Genomic DNA, 20843 nt, shown 5'->3' with positions numbered 1-20843 from the left:
TAATGGGCACTAAATTGTCTCCAGATCAACGAATAAATTAACTACGGCATGCACTTTGGTGGAAATATCATTGCAATAAGATTATTGGTTCGTTCCAAACATGTTCATGTAATGATATTTCCACCAAAGTGCATGCCGTAGTTAATTTATTCGTTGATCTGGAGACAGTTTAGTGCCCATTAATAAATTAAATAACATACAATGGAATAAAATTACTGAAATGATATCGTATTATACAGTAATTTCGCCGTGCAAGTTCAATAGTATAATAATAATAATAATAATAATAATAATAATAATAATAATAATAATAATAATAATAATAGTAATAATAATAATATTTGGTCTAGGAATTAATTCGTGCGGGTGGACAAGAGATGGCGCAACGAACGGAGCGCCCCACAGTTCCGTGTATCCACACATGTGTTGCAAACCCCTGTCATCGCGTATCGTTCGTAGTATAGGGGAGTGGATTAAAGCGTCAACAACACCAGTTTGTAGTTAAGTGAACATGGCGCAATTTGTGCCTGATAAAGTGTTTTTGCGGGGTGTCCTGCTGCATTACTTTAACATGCAGAAAAGTGCGACTGAAAGTCATCGTATTTTGGTGGAAGTGTATGGTGACCATGCTCTAGCTGAGCGAACGTGTCAGAAGTGGTTTGCACGGTTTAGAAGTGGTGATTTCGGCTTGGCAGACCAAGAGCGAGCTGGACAGCCCAAAAATTTCAAGACGAAGAATTGACAGCATTGCTCGAGCAGAATTCGTGTCAAACGCAGGAACAACTTGCAGCAGCATTAGGCGTTGATCAAACAACAGTCTCCAAACGCTTGAAAGCCATGGGAATGATTCAAAAGATGTCACATTGGGTTCCACATGAATTGAAAGACAGAGACGTTGAAAGACGAAAAACCATTTGCGAATTGCTGCTTCAACGACAGAGCAGAAAGGGGTTTCTGCATCGAATTATTACGGGTGATGAGAAGTGGATCCATTGCGAGAACCCTAAACGAAAAAAGGCCTGGGTGAAACCAGGTGAACCAGGTCCATCACAACCAAAACGAGATATTCACTGTGCAAAGGTTATGCTGTGCATATGGTGGGATATGAAAGGTGTGGTGTACTATGAGCTGCTGCAACCGGGTGAAACTATGAATGGAGCACGTTATCGACGACAATTAATGCGTTTGAAGCAAGCTCTGGCCAGAACACGACCAGAATGGGAGAACAGACATGATAAACTTATTGTTCAACATGATAACGCTCGCCCACATGTCGCAAAACCGGTCAAAACCTATTTAGAAAATGTCGGATGGGAAGTTTTACCCCACCCGCCGTATTCACCAGACGTTGCTCCTTCAGACTACTACTTGTTCGATTGCATGAACAACGATATGATTGGACAGCGGTTTACTTCTTCAGAAGATATCGAAACATGGGTCTCTGACTGGATCGCTTCCAAGGATGAGGACTTCTTTCGCCACGGAATCCGTACATTGCCTGACAGATGGGCGAAAGTGGTGGCTAGCGATGGACAATATTTTTCTTAAAGTATTTATGTATTTTGTGTTTGTACTACAGCTTCAATGTGTGCGTACCAACCGCACGAATTAATTCCTAGACCAAATAATAATAATAATAATAAAACATTTTCATCGGTCGTGCGCGGAAAGTGAGAATTAAATCAATCACATGTTAAGTCAATGTAAGGAGAAAAGCCTAAACTGAATAAGACAATTGAAGCGGGTCACAAGCTGGGAATAAGAATAGTGCATGGTGTTAATAAAGGACGACACCGACAGAGAAATCCAGAAACAATAGGTAAACGAAGAAAAACAAGAGTAGAAATTGTTGAAGTGGAAACAAAATACAAATACGAATAGGGATGAGCAGGAGTCGAGCCAAAATTCAACTCGACTCGAGTTCAATCCGAGTCGAGTCAAAGGTATTTTTCTTGTAGTACTTAAAATTATACTGTAGTTCTTAAAATTAAGGCTGAGACCTGCACGGTCGAATTCTTGAGCCCAAGCAGAAGACCAACTCGGGTAGTGATATCAACCGGCTCGGCTCGTATCAATTGAGCGAAGTTGTTGTATTACTATACATCTGCTTCCGCCCCTGTCAAATCTGGTCGATCTCGTTGACGCGACATATTTGCTTTTTTATACCCCTTTCTTCGTTTACTGAACGAAACAGTAACTATTCTGAAATATACTACTGCGCAAGCCTCGTAGATAAATATTTCTGATGCCAATAGTCCAAGGAATGTTCTTTTTCTTATTCCCAGCATGACCCTTTTATTACATTATATGAAGAGTATGTAGGTCTAAATACCTCATGTATTACATATAATGTAGGTTTTACTCTTCCAGCAGAGAAGAAACATGTGATCATAGTATACAACCCACAGAAGTGATAGCTGGCAAGACAGTGGTCGTAATCCCTAACGACACAGGGAGAGAGTGGTGCCCTTCCCGCTGGTCTAGTCGCTAGCACGTGCGCCTTTGGTGTATGGACTTCCGGGTTCGATTCCCGGCGGGAGAGCATCTATGATTTTTAACTGTTCTCGATGTTTCTGTGTTCGTGTCCCTGTCGTTATAAGTTATTAGAAAAAGCAAGTTAAACGAGTGAAGCAAGTAAAATTAGCAATAAGTAAGTTACTGAAACACGTTCAGTGAGTCAGTTAAAAAAAAAAAAAAAAGTGGACAAAGCACTAGCTTTTCGCGCCGTCCATGCGAGTTCGAATTAATCTCGGCTTGATTTTTTATCCATTTGAGAGAAAATATTGCTTCTTTACGTTACAGGTAGTCCACTCTTTTCGTATTTTTCGCTGTCGTTCACAGTTAAAGTAACTGACTATTATTCTTTCTACGAATGATGGATCTTCTCTTTGGCTTCATGTCAAACACGCACACGTAATGAAAAGACGCTCTCGATAATAATAATAATAATAATAATATGAAATATTAGTAGCTAACTCGTGTGTGTATTTCGACAACATAATTTTATATTATTATGTGGAAATAAGTAAGGCTGGCTGGCGCCCCCCCCCCTATTTTTTTCGATGCGCTTTATGGGTCCACGGTGTCCAAAGTTGGTCCCATCCCAGTATCACCTCTCGATATAAGTTATTGACACTTTGCCTAAAGAGGGCTCTGCCGTGGCCCCATGACTACCCATGACAATGACTCTTCGTTCCTTTTGCATTGAAATCGCTTGCTTTTCTGAGTACTATGAGTGCATACTGTCCAACGTTGCTCCCATCGCTCTACAGTTTCTCGTTCTCTCGATATAAATTGCTAATATTTTGTTTGTAAGGGAGATATGGCGTTACAATCATTACGTTTGAAGAAGAATTGATTAAGATATTACCATGCCACAAACAACACCTATTATTATTATTATTATTATTATTATTATTATTATTATTATTATTATTATTATTATTATTTTACTTACCACTAATGTTGCCTACCTTTATTTGCAATGCAATGTGTTACTAAAAAGCAAATCAAATAACACTCCTCGCCATTCAGGCTCCCGAACTCGAAATACATGAGTTCTCTGTGTTAGAGGAATGCACATTTATTATATTATTCTTTCAAATAACACGTTACACAAGTTACTTCTCTTTCAATGTGTAATTTCATATCATCACTAACAATCATCTTGTTCCGATAGGAAAATAACCCCCTCCTGCAAAAAAAAAAAAAAAAACCCTGACCGTAGCGAAAGGGCGTGAACCTTCTTTAGGCGATTAATCGGGTCCAATATTTCAATAAGTTTCTGCACACAAATATTTCAGTAAAAGAGGAAAATTTATTCAAACTTTCTGAATACCTATTTATGGGCGAAATTTGGTTCCCTTGGAACTTTTTAAGAGTTTGAAGGGCCACCATTTTGAACATTTTCATCTGATTATTCTGGTTAACGAACTCATCAAGATATTTCAACAATTAATGTTTGTGCCAAGTTTCGTCTCAATCCGCTGAAAATTAGGGTGGTTATGGGATTCACAAATAGCGTTATATATATACAAATAGATAGATAAGTAGACACACAGAGGGAGAGAGAAAAAGTGTTTTTCTCCCTTCTTGCACCTGTGGTGCGTCAGAGCTAAACCGGGCCCCTTTGCAAAACTTATTGACGAGCCTAACCTAAACACAAACCTCTTACTTGCTAACGTAGAAACGTGGTCGGGAGGTGTAAGGCATGTAGAAATTGTATTTTTAATAACCATGAGTATGGTCCACTTCCATGTTTTTCTTTTTACTTTTTGCAGCTACATCGGAACGTTCAATTTTTATTCTTCACTAATTGCAAATGGCGTTTACATTCAAAATATGAGGAATTTTGGTGGCATTTTTTCGGATATTCTTCTCTTTGAAAATGAAGAAAAGAATAAAAGCAATACGCAAAGACAAAAAGTATTATCAGTACTAAACATTACCAATAATAATTGCTACGAAAAACTAAATACGACCTCTTTTACCATCTCTCATGATTGTATGTATTATTAACAAAAATTTTTAAAAATCTCCTTGCCGAGGATTCGAACTTGCGTCCTTTGCATTTGTAAGCCAGCACCTTAACCACTACACCAAGATCATGAAATGGTGACCGTTTAGTTGTCGGCGTATTTGTTGTATTTGTGTTTTATGTTCCCACTTCGACAATTTTTACTCTTTTTTTGTAAGTTTAACAGCTGTTTCTGGCTTTCTCTTTCGGTGTCATCCTTTATTTACACAATGCACTATTCGTATTCACAGCTTGTGCCCCTCTGCAATGTCTTATTCAGATTAAGCTTTTCTTTTTGCCCCTCAGTAAACATTTGATTGATTTAATTCTCATACTCTCCACGGATGGAGCGCAGGAATGCCAGACTCGAAAAATAGGTGTACATTTACTTTCCTGACAGATCATACAAAGTTACGTATAACACATAACTCTGATACTTTTACACATCCTCATTAGTGCATCCCTTAAATACAACTCACTGTAATTTATTAAATGTAAAATTTTAAATAATAACACAATTCAATAATTCATCAATACCTATAAATGAATAAATTTGCTACTTGCCAATGTGGCGACATCTATACGACACATTTTAAGTTAAGCGCTTTGCCAGACTAGTCAGTGTTGCAACATCTGAAGATTAAAAATTAGCGAGGTTGTGCTGCAAAAGTAGTGGATTTGAACTAATTTAGTACCCAACATAAATAAATAAATATATATATATATATATTATTTTGCAGCCATGTACGGTTACTATCAAATAGCAACGGTCAGGCAGTAACAGCAATTTCGGACTGTTAGTAATGAAGTGTTCAAGCAAGCTCCATACCAGTCAGAAGCAGTAGAACTACAGCGTGTAATGAACTGGGCAGACGGTGATAGTATAAAATGTGTATTCTTTCTGATTTCTAAAGAGAGATGTTTAAGTCAGTTTTTGTTGGCTCTGAAATACAATTTAATACATCGTTTACAGTATGATTCTTCACTATAGGCCGCCGCGTCTCCTGTAGGAGACATTTTTTGACTCATTCAGTCCCAATGTCGCCTACAGGAGACATAAACCCCCGACACTGGAAACACTGTAAAAACTACAAAACTACTAAGCACAGCGCAAACACTGCAAGAACAAGCACGCGCGCCAAGGCTATAGATGGAAACAAATAGAGAAATACATGATATTCTCACAAAAATATTCTCAGGACCGACGAGATTAACTTATCTGCTAAGTTCGTTATCTGTGAGCCATGAATTTTGGAAGCTTTTATTACAGCTTACTTATTATGTTAATATACAGGATGGTCCATAAATCTTACTACAGTGGATTATTTTGGAAACAAACATGATTAAAGCAAATCTGACAATCGGAAGGCGGATTTGGGTAAAGGAGCTACCGATTGAGCATGCGTGGTGAATGGCGGCCATCTTGAATCCAGGTTATTCTTTTTCAAATAGGAAGATAGGCATGTGACACATCAATTAACACTGTTTTCATTTCAGAGGAATGCAGTTAGAAAAAGATGGGCTTATTATTTTGTAAGTTTCATGGCAAGGTTTTAAGTTGTTCTTTATGTCAAGAAACATTTAGTTGTTATCTCTAAAGTAGCAACGGTGTGCACAATATTATCAATTATACGAGAACCAATAATATTTTTCTTACGCATCCAGCACGCTTTTTTTTCTTTTTTTTTACCTCATGAATACCCTGATGTTCAACTAATTTTCGTGTTAAATCTAATATTTTTAAAATTTAATACGTTAACAATGGATGACAAATTGTCAGCTGAAGTACGATGTTTTTTTTCCTTTCTTTTCTGTTCTGCTATTATGTTGATGGTTGTTTTCGACTTCAGCGTCCCTTTTCAGCACAGAGGCTATATAATACGTGACCTCGACCTAAAGTATAGTGCTCTGTTACAAGTGGTCATTCATTCTGGAGTAAGTGATATAAGAAATCTCAAGGAACTGCATTAACAATAGAGGCTCGTTCTCCAAACCTATTTCTTGTATATTGTTAATATCACAATAAAGTGTTCATAGCCTCACTGCTGAAACGGAATGCTAAACGAAAATCAAATGTAAATATTACATGAATTTATTATTATTATTATTACATTCTCTCAGTCGGTGCCTTGAGCATACAAAACCGGCGAGGAATCATCATTGGGAATGTTTATTTTTTTATACTTTCTTATCCTTTATTTCTTAAGTAAATGAAAAAGGGAGAAAAAAGGAAAGGGAAGGGAAGGTCAGGGAAGACCACAGACAAGAGATTGATAAACAAAAATAAAACAAAGCAAAAAGAAAATCAAACAAACGAAAAACAAAACAATTAAGACTTAAACATCTTGACTCTAGTTTTAAGGTGATACTGTGTCACTAGTAACACAACATGAATATTAGATTCTCACATTAAAAATTAATGATAATACATATCAATGCTGTTTTTCTTCTTCTCACACACATCTTGTTCCATGCCTCTCGCTTTTTATTTCTGTCTCGATATTTTTCACACTTTAAATTCCATATCTCGGGATATGTTTGTATTTCGTTAATGAATAGTTCTACGTCCAGTTCTTCACTTTCCAATTCTGCGTGCGCGGGAAAGTCTGCTCGTGTGGCTTGACTCATTGCCAGCAATGGTTTGCCGAACCGCTACACCTGTGCGGACTCGCTGCGAGCCAGCAGTCCCCGCAACTAAATTTTTGCCCGCTGCGGGTCCGCAGCAGACTCGCACGGGAAAGTCTGCTCGTGTGGCAAGAATGATAAGAACCAATGTATTTCCGGCTCGCGCGGGTCCGCAACAGACTTTTCTGCTCGTCTCAACCGAGACTAAAACTGAAACCGGAGGTTGTAGTGGACTTCTACTGCTTCCGGTTTTAGCATAGAGTGAAGAATATAGATGAAATGTACTCTTAGAATGCTTAATCAATTCCAGCAAACCGCTTCTGCATACAGGGTGTTTCAAAACAACACCGACAATGTTTGGGAGGTGATTCCTGACACCAAGATAAGAAAAAAAGAATAGACCAACCAAAAAGTATAGACAAAAAGTTGGTGAGTACTACAAATTAAATGTCCGTAGCCAAACTCCCACTATAAAAATTGTTGCGGAACTACCGCAGGATTCTGAAACATGGATTTTTGGATAGCCCACATATTAGTTCATAAGTGGTCTTCACCCAAATACGGTAGGGCCCATAGTTTTGGAGCTACGGACCTTTAATTTTTTTTCATATTTTCGGCAGCCTATAACTCCGAAAGGAAGCATTTGTGCATCCAAGTTGGTCTATATTTTTCGTCTTATCTTGGTGCCAGGAATCACGTCCCAAATGTTGTCGGTGTTGTTTTGAAACACCCTGTATACATGTGTTACCATATTTGTTCTATAGTGCCAAAGTTAAAAGCGGTAACTGTTTACTTCTATTATATTGTGTACGTAATCGAACTCTATTTTTAACTTCTGATCCTCTACATACTGAACAAATTTGGTGGTGATCTATAATGTGATCATTGGGATGTTTTTGTCTTGCAGACGAAAGGTCACACGGACACAGTAAATATACAGAGTGGCCCAAAAGTAGGTATACAGTACCATTGTTATCCATCAAGTAGACTTAGTTTCTTTGCTATTTATTCTTAACGTCCTTTTACTTATACCGTAAACTCGGAACAGTCAAAGAATATAAACCCATAAACTAGAATGTTATACTAAATCAATGCAGGGGTGTATACCTACTTTTGAGCCACCCTGTATAACGGAGTTTTGGTAAACCAATCTCCCGAACAATGATTGTTCTCAACTGTAGTACTTCATCCACAAAATAAAAGTTGTTCCCAGTTTCTATTCTCATGAAGATTCGAAAAAAGAAGTCTAGAGAGGGGCGGAGTCATGGATGAACATTTTCTTCTTCAAGGTGGCATAGATATAACACAAGTATACGAAATGAAATGAAATGAAATTTTTGAGTTTTACGTCCCACGGTTATGCCGGTTAGGCTAAAGGAGACGGTGATGATGAGAGATGAATGAAATGGTGGAATGAAGGAAGTGGGAGGAAACGGGAGAACCCCGAGAAAACCCACGCACACGGTGTTTGCCCACCACAAAGTTCACTTGGCGGGAGCAGTGTTTGAACCCGGGACCCCAAACACCAGAGGTGAACGCTCTACCACTGAGCCACCGCGGCCCCCCACAAGTATACCAGTGGACAGATAAGTTTAAACGGGGTGTAACAAGTGTTGAAGGTTTGCCACGACCAGGACGCTCTGTCTGTGTTGTCACGGAGAACAACATTGCGAGACTTGATGCGAGAAAACACGCGTATTACACTTGTGTTCGACTCAAACAACTTTCACTATATTACACTGCCATCCGATGGCGAATTTCGATTGGTTTCCACCGTTCAGCTAACAGAAATATAAGGACACTCCGCTGCTCCCATGTTGCTGCAAACCAAAAAGGGTGCAGCCATCTTGTTTCACTGATTCCCAGCATTCCGTTTGCGAGGCAGGCAGGCCATGCCCATCTGATAAAGAAGCACAAACATTATCGAAGTTTTGTATTTTTATACAACTTTTCCAGTTATTTATTGAATGGACCTTGTATGTGTTTATGAAATATGAACAAAATCGCCTGGGTCGTTCTTGAAAACAACCCCCAAAAAGGAAAAAAAAAAGATAAATATAATCCCCAAACCAAACTACCCCTTGCTAATTCTTAAGGGAGAAATCTCTTGCGCCAAAGTGTAATGTTAGGTGTTCCAAATAAAACGTATACCATTTACAAACCAGAAACGGTTTAAGATAAAAGGATGACACACAAAGTGAGACAGAAAAATGACAGGGACATCAAACATGGAGCTCTGTTTATTCCACAGGGTGCACGGGGTTCTCCAGATAACAAAGTATACAAATTTTTACATAATTAAAAATGTCATGAAAAAAAGATACTTTTGCATAAAAGTTTCACGTTTGGAGCACCGTTTACGGAATAAACTTAAATCGTCCTATGATCATAAATCACTACCGGCTGGAAATAAAAACACGAAAGAAAAGAAGAGATAGGGAAAACTCGGAAGGCACCCATGGAACATTCAAAAAATTTCAAAGAGCACAGTATGTAATTTAAAACATCAGTGAAACGATCCTGGGAAAGCAAACAACTCTAGCAGAGAAAAGTTTTTCGATTGTTTCTAGAGCCGTTTTCGACTAATTCATAAATTTTTATTTTCATCATTCAGCAAACTACCCTTATTTATAAAGGTAGGGGGAAAATTCGAAAACCACCATTAGAGAATCTTATAAAATTTTAAGTTTAAAATTTGGTCTCGATACGTTGAACGGTACGACCTAGAGGCGAATGCACGAATTTACACCAGAACGAACGGAAGGACATACTCCAAAAATTCGCTTTTCGGCATGTACGGGAATGAAATGTATAGATCCGTTAAAATTTTGGATACATACGAGGTGTAACACACACACACACACACAAAAGAGAGAGAGAGAGAGAGAGAGAGAGAGAGAGTCTAAGATTGTAGCTTGAAAACAGAGTAGAATTGGCAATAACTATTTTGCTGACGTCATCCCACACACCTCCGCTATCCATGCGGCCAGTTTCGACTTACACGCCAGTACGGAGTACTGCGTCATTGAGTGAACACGTGCAACTGCATTCTGCCAGAAAAATGTCTAATGTAAAAACCGAAAACGACAGCGAATCAACAAGTTTCTTGTGGAATTTGTTCTAACACGTGATGAGACATGGATTTTTACCTATGATCCAGAAAGTAAGCGCCAATAGATGCAGTGGAAGTCTCCAGGATTCCCAAGACCCAAAAAGCACGCATGTCAAAATCAAAATTCAAGGCAAGGTTAATTGTCTTCTTCGACATTAATGGAATTGTAATGATTGAGTGAGTTCCCAGTGGTCAGACTGTTAATCAAAACTACTTCATTGAAGCTAAAAAGACTTCGTGGAAAAATTAGGAAAAAAGGCGACAGTTGTGGAGTGATGGATGGCTGTTGCACCAGGACAATGCAACACGGCCCTTACTGTTCAGTAGTAGTTTCTGACCAGCAAAAACATTTTTGTGATGGGGCATCCTCTTTATTCACCTGATTTGGCTCTATGCGACTTTTTTTTATTTCCTACAGTTAAATCTTGCTTAAAGGGAACCCATTTCACTTCAGTTGAAGAGGTTCAGGCAAAAACGGAGAATATCCTGAAGGGTCTTCCAAAAACCTCATTCCAGAACTGTTACCAGCAATGGCAGCACCGAATGCAGAAGGGGACTACTTTGAATGTGATAATGTCACAGAGAACTGATTCTATAAGTACGATGATTTATTGGACCAGTCTCGTTTTGTGTGTGTGTGTATATGTGTCACACCTCGTATATATAAATACTATTATTGATCCTCCTATCGTCCCTATTATTACTGCATTCTTATCTATTGGATCAACTCATGCATGAATATGTAGTTCACAAACTTTAGACAAGGAAATCATGTAACTTGGGTAGGCTTACCATGATTTCCGGACACCAATCCCAGACATTTAGAGCTGCGGGGGAGACGTTTGAGAAGTAGAAAAAAAGAAAGGCTCATTTTAAATCGCAAATATGATTTTACTCATTTTCTTTTCTATATATATATATATTTGGTCTAGGAATTAATTCGTGCGGTTGGTACGCACACATTGAAGCTGTAGTACAAACATAAAATACATAAATACCTTAAGAAAAATATTGTCCCGCTAGCCACCACTTTCGCCCATCTGTCAGGCAATGTACGGATTCCGTGGCGAAAGAAGTCCTCATCCTTGGAAGCGATCCAGGCAGAGACCCATGTTTCGATATCTTCTGAAGAAGTAAACCGCTGTCCAATCAAATCGTTGTTCATGCAATCGAACAAGTAGTAGTCCGAAGGAGCAACGTCTGGTGAATACGGCGGGTGGGGTAAAACTTCCCATCCGACATTTTCTAAATAGGTTTTGACCGGTTTTGCGACATGTGGGCGAGCGTTATCATGTTGAACAATAAGTTTATCATGTATGTTCTCCCATTCTGGTCGTGTTCTGGCCAGAGCTTGCTTCAAACGCATTAATTGTCGTCGATAACGTTCTCCATTCATAGTTTCACCCGGTTGCAGCAGCTCATAGTACACCACACCTTTCATATCCCACCATATGCACAGCATAACCTTTGCACAGTGAATATCTCGTTTTGGTTGTGATGGACCTGGTTCACCTGGTTTCACCCAGGCCTTTTTTCGTTTAGGGTTCTCGTAATGGATCCACTTCTCATCACCCGTAATAATTCGATGCAGAAACCCCTTTCTGCTCTGTCGTTGAAGCAGCAATTCGCAAATGGTTTTTCGTCTTTCAACGTCTCTGTCTTTCAATTCATGTGGAACCCAATGTGACATCTTTTGAATCATTCCCATGGCTTTCAAGCGTTTGGAGACTGTTGTTTGATCAACGCCTAATGCTGCTGCAAGTTGTTCCTGCGTTTGACACGAATCCTGCTCGAGCAATGCTGTCAATTCTTCGTCTTGAAATTTTTTTTGGCTGTCCAGCTCGCTCTTGGTCTGCCAAGCCGAAATCACCACTTCTAAACCGTGCAAACCACTTCTGACACGTTCACTCAGCTAAAGCATGGTCACCATACACTTCCACCAAAATACGATGACTTTCAGTCGCACTTTTCTGCATGTTAAAGTAATGCAGCAGGACACCCCGCAAAAACACTTTATCAGGCACAAATTGCGCCATGTTCACTTAACTACAAACTGGTGTTGTTGACGCTTTAATCCACTGCCCTATACTACGAACGATACGCGATGACAGGGGTTTGCAACACATGTGTGGATACACGGAACTGTGGGACGCTCCGTTCGTTGCGCCATCTCTTGTCCACCCGCACGAATTAATTCCTAGACCAAATATATATATATATTACAATTACTATAATTATTTTCTAAATCATTTTCTGATTAAAAATGTCAGTTTCAAGTTGTGACTGTTCTGTGTTATCTGTCATTTACTTCAACATTCTAGCGGCAGACCATCGTAGCCGACTGCTTGATCAAACAGAGCGAAATTTCTTAGCCTTCTATTGACTAACCCAAAAACTCCGAACATTAGTTAATCTCGAACTCTTCGGGCTAATTCCGGATGTATAGTAAGCCTAAACTTTTTTTTTTTTTTTTTTGGCACTAAAATTATGATCTTCAGTCAACTAAACAGTAAACACCCTAGCAAATTTGCGTATCAATAATCAAAATATTTGTATATCTATCTACCAGTATTGAAATTATGGTTACTTACATATCAACGAACTTAGAAGAAAGTTTGTTACTGAATTCCCTATGTCTGTGTGTGTGTCTGTTATTTGTGATTTTTTCAATTTTGAACCCTGCACTCGATAGAGCATCAAAAACTATCTGAGAAAGTGATGGCATATTTCGCGTCACACTTACCGTTCCCAAGATATTCGCCAAACAAGTTGCGATTTCGGGAGATTTCGGGAGCCATATCTCGGGAAATGTAAGTCATAGAGAGATCATATTGGCGTTGATCAATATCTAAGAGAATGATCAACATGTTGGTACCAAATAGTAATTGGTGGCCACTGGCCAACTAGCAACCGTTCCCCAGATATTGTCCAAAAAAGTTCGGATTTTGGGCGATTTAAGAGCCATATCTCGGGAACCGTAAATCACAGAGATGATATTTTGAGAAGTTTTCAATTTTGAGCCCTCCATTTGAACACAACGAGGAATCAGAAAAAGATACGACAATGATCATATGTCGCACACGAACTGAGTCAAATCTGATATATCGATAAATAAGAATTATATTTTTTAAGTGCTGAACACAAGTTTTTTCTTTTCTTTTTTTAAGTGAAGTCCAGTTGGACTAGTGTTACTTCGCGTTTCTATTGTTTGTAAATAAATCGTCGTTTCCTTAGTTAATGAAATTGGTAGTTTCCATTCATCCTAGGGAAACCACGACAAGGTATGTATCGTGTCAATATATATATCATGTTCTTTCTTTTTCAGTGACGACAGAAATGCGGATGGTAGCTGAAGTATAATTTTAAGGTTGTCAGAAAATGGTTAACCTATGTCCGATAACTTCCCCACTTACAGTGCAACAAGAGATGTAGGTGACAATACATAGTACATTTCAAGAGTTTATTTACTTTTTTAGAAATGCTATCCTGTTTCTAAATTTGAGTAAATTTCACTTTAGTAAGAGCGTCCTTGTAAATTCAACTTTTGAGAGTATATTTTTGTTTCAAGATCGGCCACATTAAAAAAAGTTGTGTTCGCTGGGAAACCATTATTCATGCTCTACCACTATTTTCTTTACACATGCATTAGTAGTACTATTATTTTAAATTTCAATTTCTCCGTAAATTTTCCTGCACAATACAGTACGAAAACAACTTTTATTCTGTTTGTTGGACTTAAAATATCCTTTGGTAGAAAAATGAGTTTAAAACATTGTTTCAAAAGCTAGCAGTTATCTATAAAGTCTACTTAATGCTTATGAACTATTCCTTTCATCTACAAAATGGACACGAACAAAAGATTCCTTGTTACCATTTTCACTTCCCTCTGCGGAGCACTCTATAAGATAACAAATGAACTCAGGATTTAGAAAAAGTTTCATTTATTATTATTACTCCTAAAAATGCACAAAATAATTTATATAAAATCTATCTAGCAGTACAATATCAAAAAATAGTGTACATTAAGACTGACACAACATAATTTACTTTCATCTCTATAATGATTTCATGTAATAAGAGATTCTGCTCAAGTATGTCATATGTAATTTCTAACAATAAATACTTTTCCATTTTAAACTTGCATATTTTAACTATACAGAAGACTGCATACACATGAATACATTCTTTGTTATATTACTAAAGGTATACATATTATTTTGAAAAGATTAAGTGCGTCCTGTGGTAGTATAACAAAATCCATTATTACGTTCTTTTAATGTGTGTGAGTGAGTAGATGAAAGAATGGTACCGTAATGTAAAAAACGCTGATGAAAATTAAAGATTCATTTCAAAGCAAGGTTACCAAATATAGGAGCCTCCAACTGCTCCCTCGCTGTCCTATTTAGTATCCAGTTCTCAAACACACATCCGGAGGATCGTATTTTAAAATTAAATAGTTTATTTTCCACTTATTTCACTTTTTGTCTTTTAAAATTAACTGCAACTATACTCTGACCTTAGTAATATCTAAAAAAAACAAAATAATTATATAAAGTAAAATCATCATCATAAAGTTGTTACGAAACATTTTTTTTTTAATTATTAATACTGAAAAGGTATTATTTGCATTCGTAGAGATATTCTTTAATATGATATTTTAACAAATGGTGTGATATTTCGATCAATACTCAAGATTAAAACATAATCAAAACATTCTTAAATGCATGATACCAATTTGACGAGCATTCTACCAATGATTTCCGAATTAAATTCTGCCCACGGTTGTGTCGAAACATTTCTGTACTCATGTGAAATTGTTCTACCAGTCTCTCTCACAGGAACTCAAACGTGTTACAGAATATAAACAGTAATGAATTTATGGAAAACTTTAATCTTGTATGTCACATAATCTCCAAATTTAAAAATGTTGACCTAGGTTTAATGATAAAATGTCCAAGCGTCCTATAAGAAGAACATAGCGTTCCACGAGTAATACACTCAAAAACTGCAAATATGAATGGTTTCTCGTACTGCCAGTGGAATGAATTGAGTTTCCATATAGTAGAATTACATAAACTCTCGCAAAAATCTGATTAGTACAATTTAATGGCATTGTTCCGTCGTTATTATCTTTGAAGTGAGGTCCGTTATAGAACACGTGAGTGAATGTACTTTATAAGTAAGTATAATGAAATGTAATTCATACTCTTTGCATAAACATTCGTAACATTGTATTTTAAAAACCGTAATGTAATGTTTCTTATTGTGTATATTAAAATGTTGTAGCTAATAAATGCATTCGAAAATAATAATAATAATAATATACCGATTATAATCGCAACGTAGAATATTTCTGTTCTACTGACAGGACGTTTATATCCTCTTAGCAAAGCTACAACATCGTTCTACCGGAAAGCAACTGCCTGGACATATATTTTTATTTATTTATTTATTTTTATTTTTTATTTTTTTTAAATATAAATGAGTGTCTACTGACATTGTGCTCATTCTGAACAATCCAGTGTTTGTGTTTTAAATACATTGTCGACAACTCTAATTTTCCTCCATTTGCATTTCTACTACAAACCAGAAAACTAGAGGCATCTCCAGTGGCTCTCTAGTTTCTTGACCGGTGAGTACCTGAATCAATATGGGTACATAGAGAGCCGGTAGGCTCTGTAGGTCACGAATACGTTGGTCTCCATGTCGCGAAGTGCGGTGTATTTGAACAGAAGTCGAGAAAACCGATCGATGGTCCTGTGTTGTGGTTACTTTTCGAGTTACCACGCGCTACTGGAGAGCCTTCCGGTGGAAATCTTTGGGTTTATCCTCATCTCCTGACCCTACAATACTATGCCGCACATTACCAATGAAACCCCAGAGATCCAGCAGGATCCTCACAGAAAGTGACGAAAACCGGCACAAAGGCACGAACTGTTTACTTGTGGGGACGCGTATTTTGGTGACCGATGGGCCCCTCGGGCATTGTGGATATGGGGATAACGGAAAGATACGCTGGTTTCCGAACATGCAAACCCCTGTCGCATTTGAAGTTGTTCTAGTGCCAGGGCTCAAAACAGCCAGACACTGCTGATCGCTCTCGGCTATTTCGATCCATAGGTCAGCTGAGCTTGGTTTGTGTGTGCGTGTGTCAGGGGAGAAAAGTGACTGTGCCCCAATAACACACTTCTAGCTACGGGCGTGCTGGATATCACCACTAAGCCCAAGAATGGGTTTCAACTGATACCAAACAAAATTTAACTGCCGCATAGGTTGAAATGGCGGAGAACGATCAGCACTGTCTGGCTGTTTTGAGCTCTGGCACTGGAACAGCTTAAAATGTGACAGCAGCATTTGCATATTCGGAAACTATAGCGTATGTTCTCACTGTCTCCATACCCACAATGCCCGAGGAGCCCGTCGGTCAGAGATACGCGCCTCCACAAGTAAACAATCCGTGATTTTGTGCTGGTTCTCGTTACTTCTTGTGAGGATCCTGCTGGATGTCTATGGTTTCATGGGTAATGTGCGGCATAGAATTACGCAGCAGAGCCAAGAGATGAAGACAGACCCAAAGATCTCAATCGGAAGTCTCTCCAGTGGCGCACGGTGACCCGAGAAGTGTCTACAACACTGTCGGGACCGTCGATCGGTTTTTCGACCCCTATTCAAACAGACCTCACTTTGCGACATCGAAACCAGCATTTTCGTGATCTACAGAGCCTACTGGTTCTCTACATACCCATTTCGACTCTGGTACTCACTGGTTAAAAAGTAGGGAGTCAACAATGCATTGGGTGGAGATGGCCTTCGTATTTAAATTTTAAATGTGTGAAGAACTACCCTCGTAATACAACTTGATACTTTTCTCGTATTACATACATTTGGTAACCTTGCTTAACGTCATATATCATAGGAGAAAATAATATACAATATTCGTTGTTTATATGAACATTCAATGAACATACATAAAACTAAAAGTCACTTTGCATAAAGTCAAAACTACATAAAAGTATAAGGAACAAATCTATATATACAATGGTAAACATTAATTAACTTTCAATTCAGTACAATCTCATGTCTGCTGAGATTTTAACAGTTATGCTCTAATAATATGAGTCTCATTAACTACAATACAGTACGACTAGTAATTATTTTAAGTAATATCCTACTGTCACTACATGCATATCAAATGCATACCACGAATGTTTCAAGTAAAATGCTGGTAGTTCAGTGAAAATTACACATGCTCAAAGGGAACAACAAATGGCACATAACTGGAAGAAAAATTCATTCAAATTCTGATACTTTCTGGATTTTCTGAAAGTTTCTCTTCAAAGAAAATGTTTCAGTGTCTTGAGGACACAAAGTTTCCTGATACTCAGATAATATGTAATACTCATGACTATTCTACAGGCTGGTGTATACACAAAAAAAACGATTCGAATACGGTATTAATAGCAAATATTCAGTTGAAATAACGGAAATGAGGAAAGTATGTTGTTCATTGGCTAAGGTTTTCTATGGATTCAGGTCAGCCTTTCTTGACAAACATTATAAATACAACTGTTGCAATGAAATATCTTTGGAAATGGACAGAAGAAGCTTAGTGCATAATAAGAGAAGTATTCACGCAGATTACTAGCGCCTCTGTTAACAAAAGACTGAAGCAACACACTTAGTTTAAAACCAATATGTAAATGCCTGACGTTGAGATAACGCATCGTTCCTACAGTGAACATAAAATTGGTAAATAAGGTATAACTTAGTATTATACTAGAAATGACAGAAATCGCCAAATTTTATCTTAATCCTCTTAAGTTAAAATTCACTGAAAATTTAATGAGTACAAAACTGTGATTAAGGTGGGAATCAAATGCGAATCAGAAAGCACCTGTGAACTCCTTAAATAAAGACAGGGTTTGATTTTGACATCAATATTCTACCTCCTACACCGGAGGACATCGTCATTAATATCCGGTGGCGATGAAAGATGTACCAATTAGAGGATACACCGATTCAAACAGCATGACTTGATTGGTAATATTCATTACCCTAACTGGCAGATTGGATTCTTAGGGACACTAGGGTGATCATCACTTTCAGATGATACACCAGGTGATGGTTGATATCCTGCGGAACTCGTAAGATAGATTAACAAAAGTGCTGGAGTTATCCAAGATCTTTTTTTTAAGTTGTTATTTCTTTACGTCCTTATGAAACACCGCGGTTATAAAGGACTGATTTAAATCAAGGTACACTCCCAACCAAAACTTGAGCCTGAATCCAGTGTAGTAAAGGTCATTCCCCACCACACTATCTCGCATTCACGGAATTGCAGGAGCACGCCACCTGCCCCAGCTCAACGAGACTGGGATATATTATCCCGATGTACAATGTGGCCCATAATTATGTATATGAAGTCTGACTGACAATTATATTTGTAATTCTGGACGAAACGTTTCAATATGGCAACACTGTGTAACCTGAGAATGGGAATAACGGTCACTAGACTTAGAACCGTTAGTGTTATACCAGTGCAAGAGTAGCTAAACGAACCGCTGCATCGGTCGACGTGGGTCTGTGGATTGGCCAGCTCGATCTCCCGATTTGCGCCACCTGACTTTTTTTATGGAGTATTTTAAAGAACAAACGCAACACAACATCACATACGCAAATTGGTTGAACTACCGGAAGCTATCATTGATGAGTTCCACAGGATACAAGTACGGGTCTGTCAAGCTCCTTGTGACAACGTTGCTCTTCGTCTCCAGGCACACATCGACTACGATGTTGCACTGGTGGACCATGTCATGGACAAGAGATATAAAATTCTTGTAAGGAAAGGTATGAGAGTAGTAATGTGTTTATGTTCAATTTTATGTGCAAGTTATGTTGCTAGTTTCTTTACCGCAATCTTTGAAACATCATATATGATACATAATCATGATCTTTTAAGTACAGTGTGTTCCACACTGTCTTTAGTGTGAGCGCGGTCACCGTGTTACGTGTACCCTCCCACAGGTTCTCAAATGCCTGCTCCTCTGTTTGCGTAAGCACTCTGTTGATTTCCCTCTCCGTTCTAGCAGACTAAAGGATTTAGTCTTACTCATTATCACTTATTATTACTAGGGTATTCGAGAGCTTTCCAAGGTAAGTTTATAATTCTTCATACTCTGATCATATACATTTATCATGCAGAATTTACCTTGTCTCATTGATACTTTTTTTTTTTCATTTAAGTGTACTTTAGCATGTTTTGAGGATAAACATAGGTTATCTTTCGTGTTTGTCGATTTGAATCCTGCTCAATTTAAAGTTTTGTTTATCGTCAGGTACGAAGCTGCAAAGAAACCTAGTGTCTATTTGTGAAAACTCTTCATTTGACTGATAACTAAAGAAAATGTGTCAGGGTAGCTTGTACTGGGTTACAAATTGTGTTATCCCAATATGTCCTGAGGCACTAACTTGAATTATTTTTACTTAAATTACGATGAACTGTAAACGAAGTTACGAACCTGTTATGTTTCCAATTTTAATCACCAATTTACAAGAGAGCAGTCAGTCTTCTAAAGAGAAGTGGCTTTTGCCGAAGTGAGAGCATACTGAAAAATCTTGCAAAATTGTGAAGAATCTGTGAAAGAAAGAACCGACAGACATTAACTTAGTTTTCTCTGTATTTTTTGAGAAGATCTTAAGAAGTGATTAAATCAATCTTGATATTATTCAGATAAAAGCACCTTGAAGCATAAGATAGCACGTGAAAATGAGTGAATGATTCTTTAAGATGATGCGTTGATGATGCAATAAGCTGTAAGTGCTGCAAATACATCACACATGATGTGTTCATTAAAAAAAAAAAAAAAAATCTACTTTTAAACAAGTTAAGTTTAGATGAAGACAATCTAGACGGTAATGTTGAAAAAACATGTTACGTAACAACAGAAGCTGTAAGATCTTTATCCATATGGGCAGATATTAGAGTAGTTAAGAATAATTACAAAAAAGGTTGAATATTCCTCGTGTTGACAAAATCTTTACAGGACCATTCCTACAAGATTGGTAATTGTGCCACTGTCATAAACTTAGAGGACATTGTTTGCTAAGCTTGTAATACATTGATATTTTCGTTGGATCTGAATTGCTCTGATTATCCGTAACAGTAACGTATAAAGAAATGATAGAAACTGAACTAGTCAACTGAAAAATGCTCCTAAAACTGCTGTCACATATTTTTTGATAACGTAAGGAATAACTGTGACATTTGCACGGAATCCAGCTAACAAGGGACACGCTACAAAGTACGAAACAAAATAACGTAAGGGCAAAGGATACAAAAGACACACCAAAAGTGAACACTCCCAAGATTAGGTATGTTTGAAGTTTAGTATCATTCTTTCGGTACTGAAGATCTAAAATGCGTGGATTCACAGTTATGATGTGGAATTCAAACCTCGGTAACTTCCATCAGAAATTGTATCCAGTTTTGAACGAAGTTTGTGACATTACTTTTGACAATAATATCACTCACATCAGTTTACAGGTATATTATCTCTCTCTCTCTCTCTCTCTCTCTATATATATATATAT

General features: G+C 37.7%; 1 protein-coding gene across 12 annotated transcripts in view; it reads right to left on the bottom strand.

The window, feature by feature from the left end:
- LOC145674313 (uncharacterized) overlaps positions 1 to 20843 on the bottom strand; it is a 192517-nt gene that overhangs the window by 24988 nt on the left and 146686 nt on the right. For 7 of the 12 annotated variants that reach the window (XR_014128893.1, XM_081744185.1, XM_081744187.1 and 4 more), the window contains one exon: positions 19772 to 19887. The exons of the other annotated variants lie outside the window; for them this stretch is intronic. Coding sequence is in view for 6 of the 7 variants with exons in the window: in XM_081744185.1 (XP_081600311.1) it covers positions 19815 to 19887 (73 nt within the window). In the remaining variant the exon portion in view is untranslated. The remainder of the gene's footprint in view (positions 1 to 19771; positions 19888 to 20843) is intronic. 12 annotated transcript variants of the gene reach the window in all.

This window comes from Thermobia domestica, chromosome 17 (assembly GCF_964235325.1).
Source record: "Thermobia domestica chromosome 17, izTheDome1.hap1.1, whole genome shotgun sequence".
Taxonomy (NCBI): domain Eukaryota; kingdom Metazoa; phylum Arthropoda; class Insecta; order Zygentoma; family Lepismatidae; genus Thermobia; species Thermobia domestica.
This window is presented reverse-complemented; position numbering and strand designations above follow the sequence as displayed.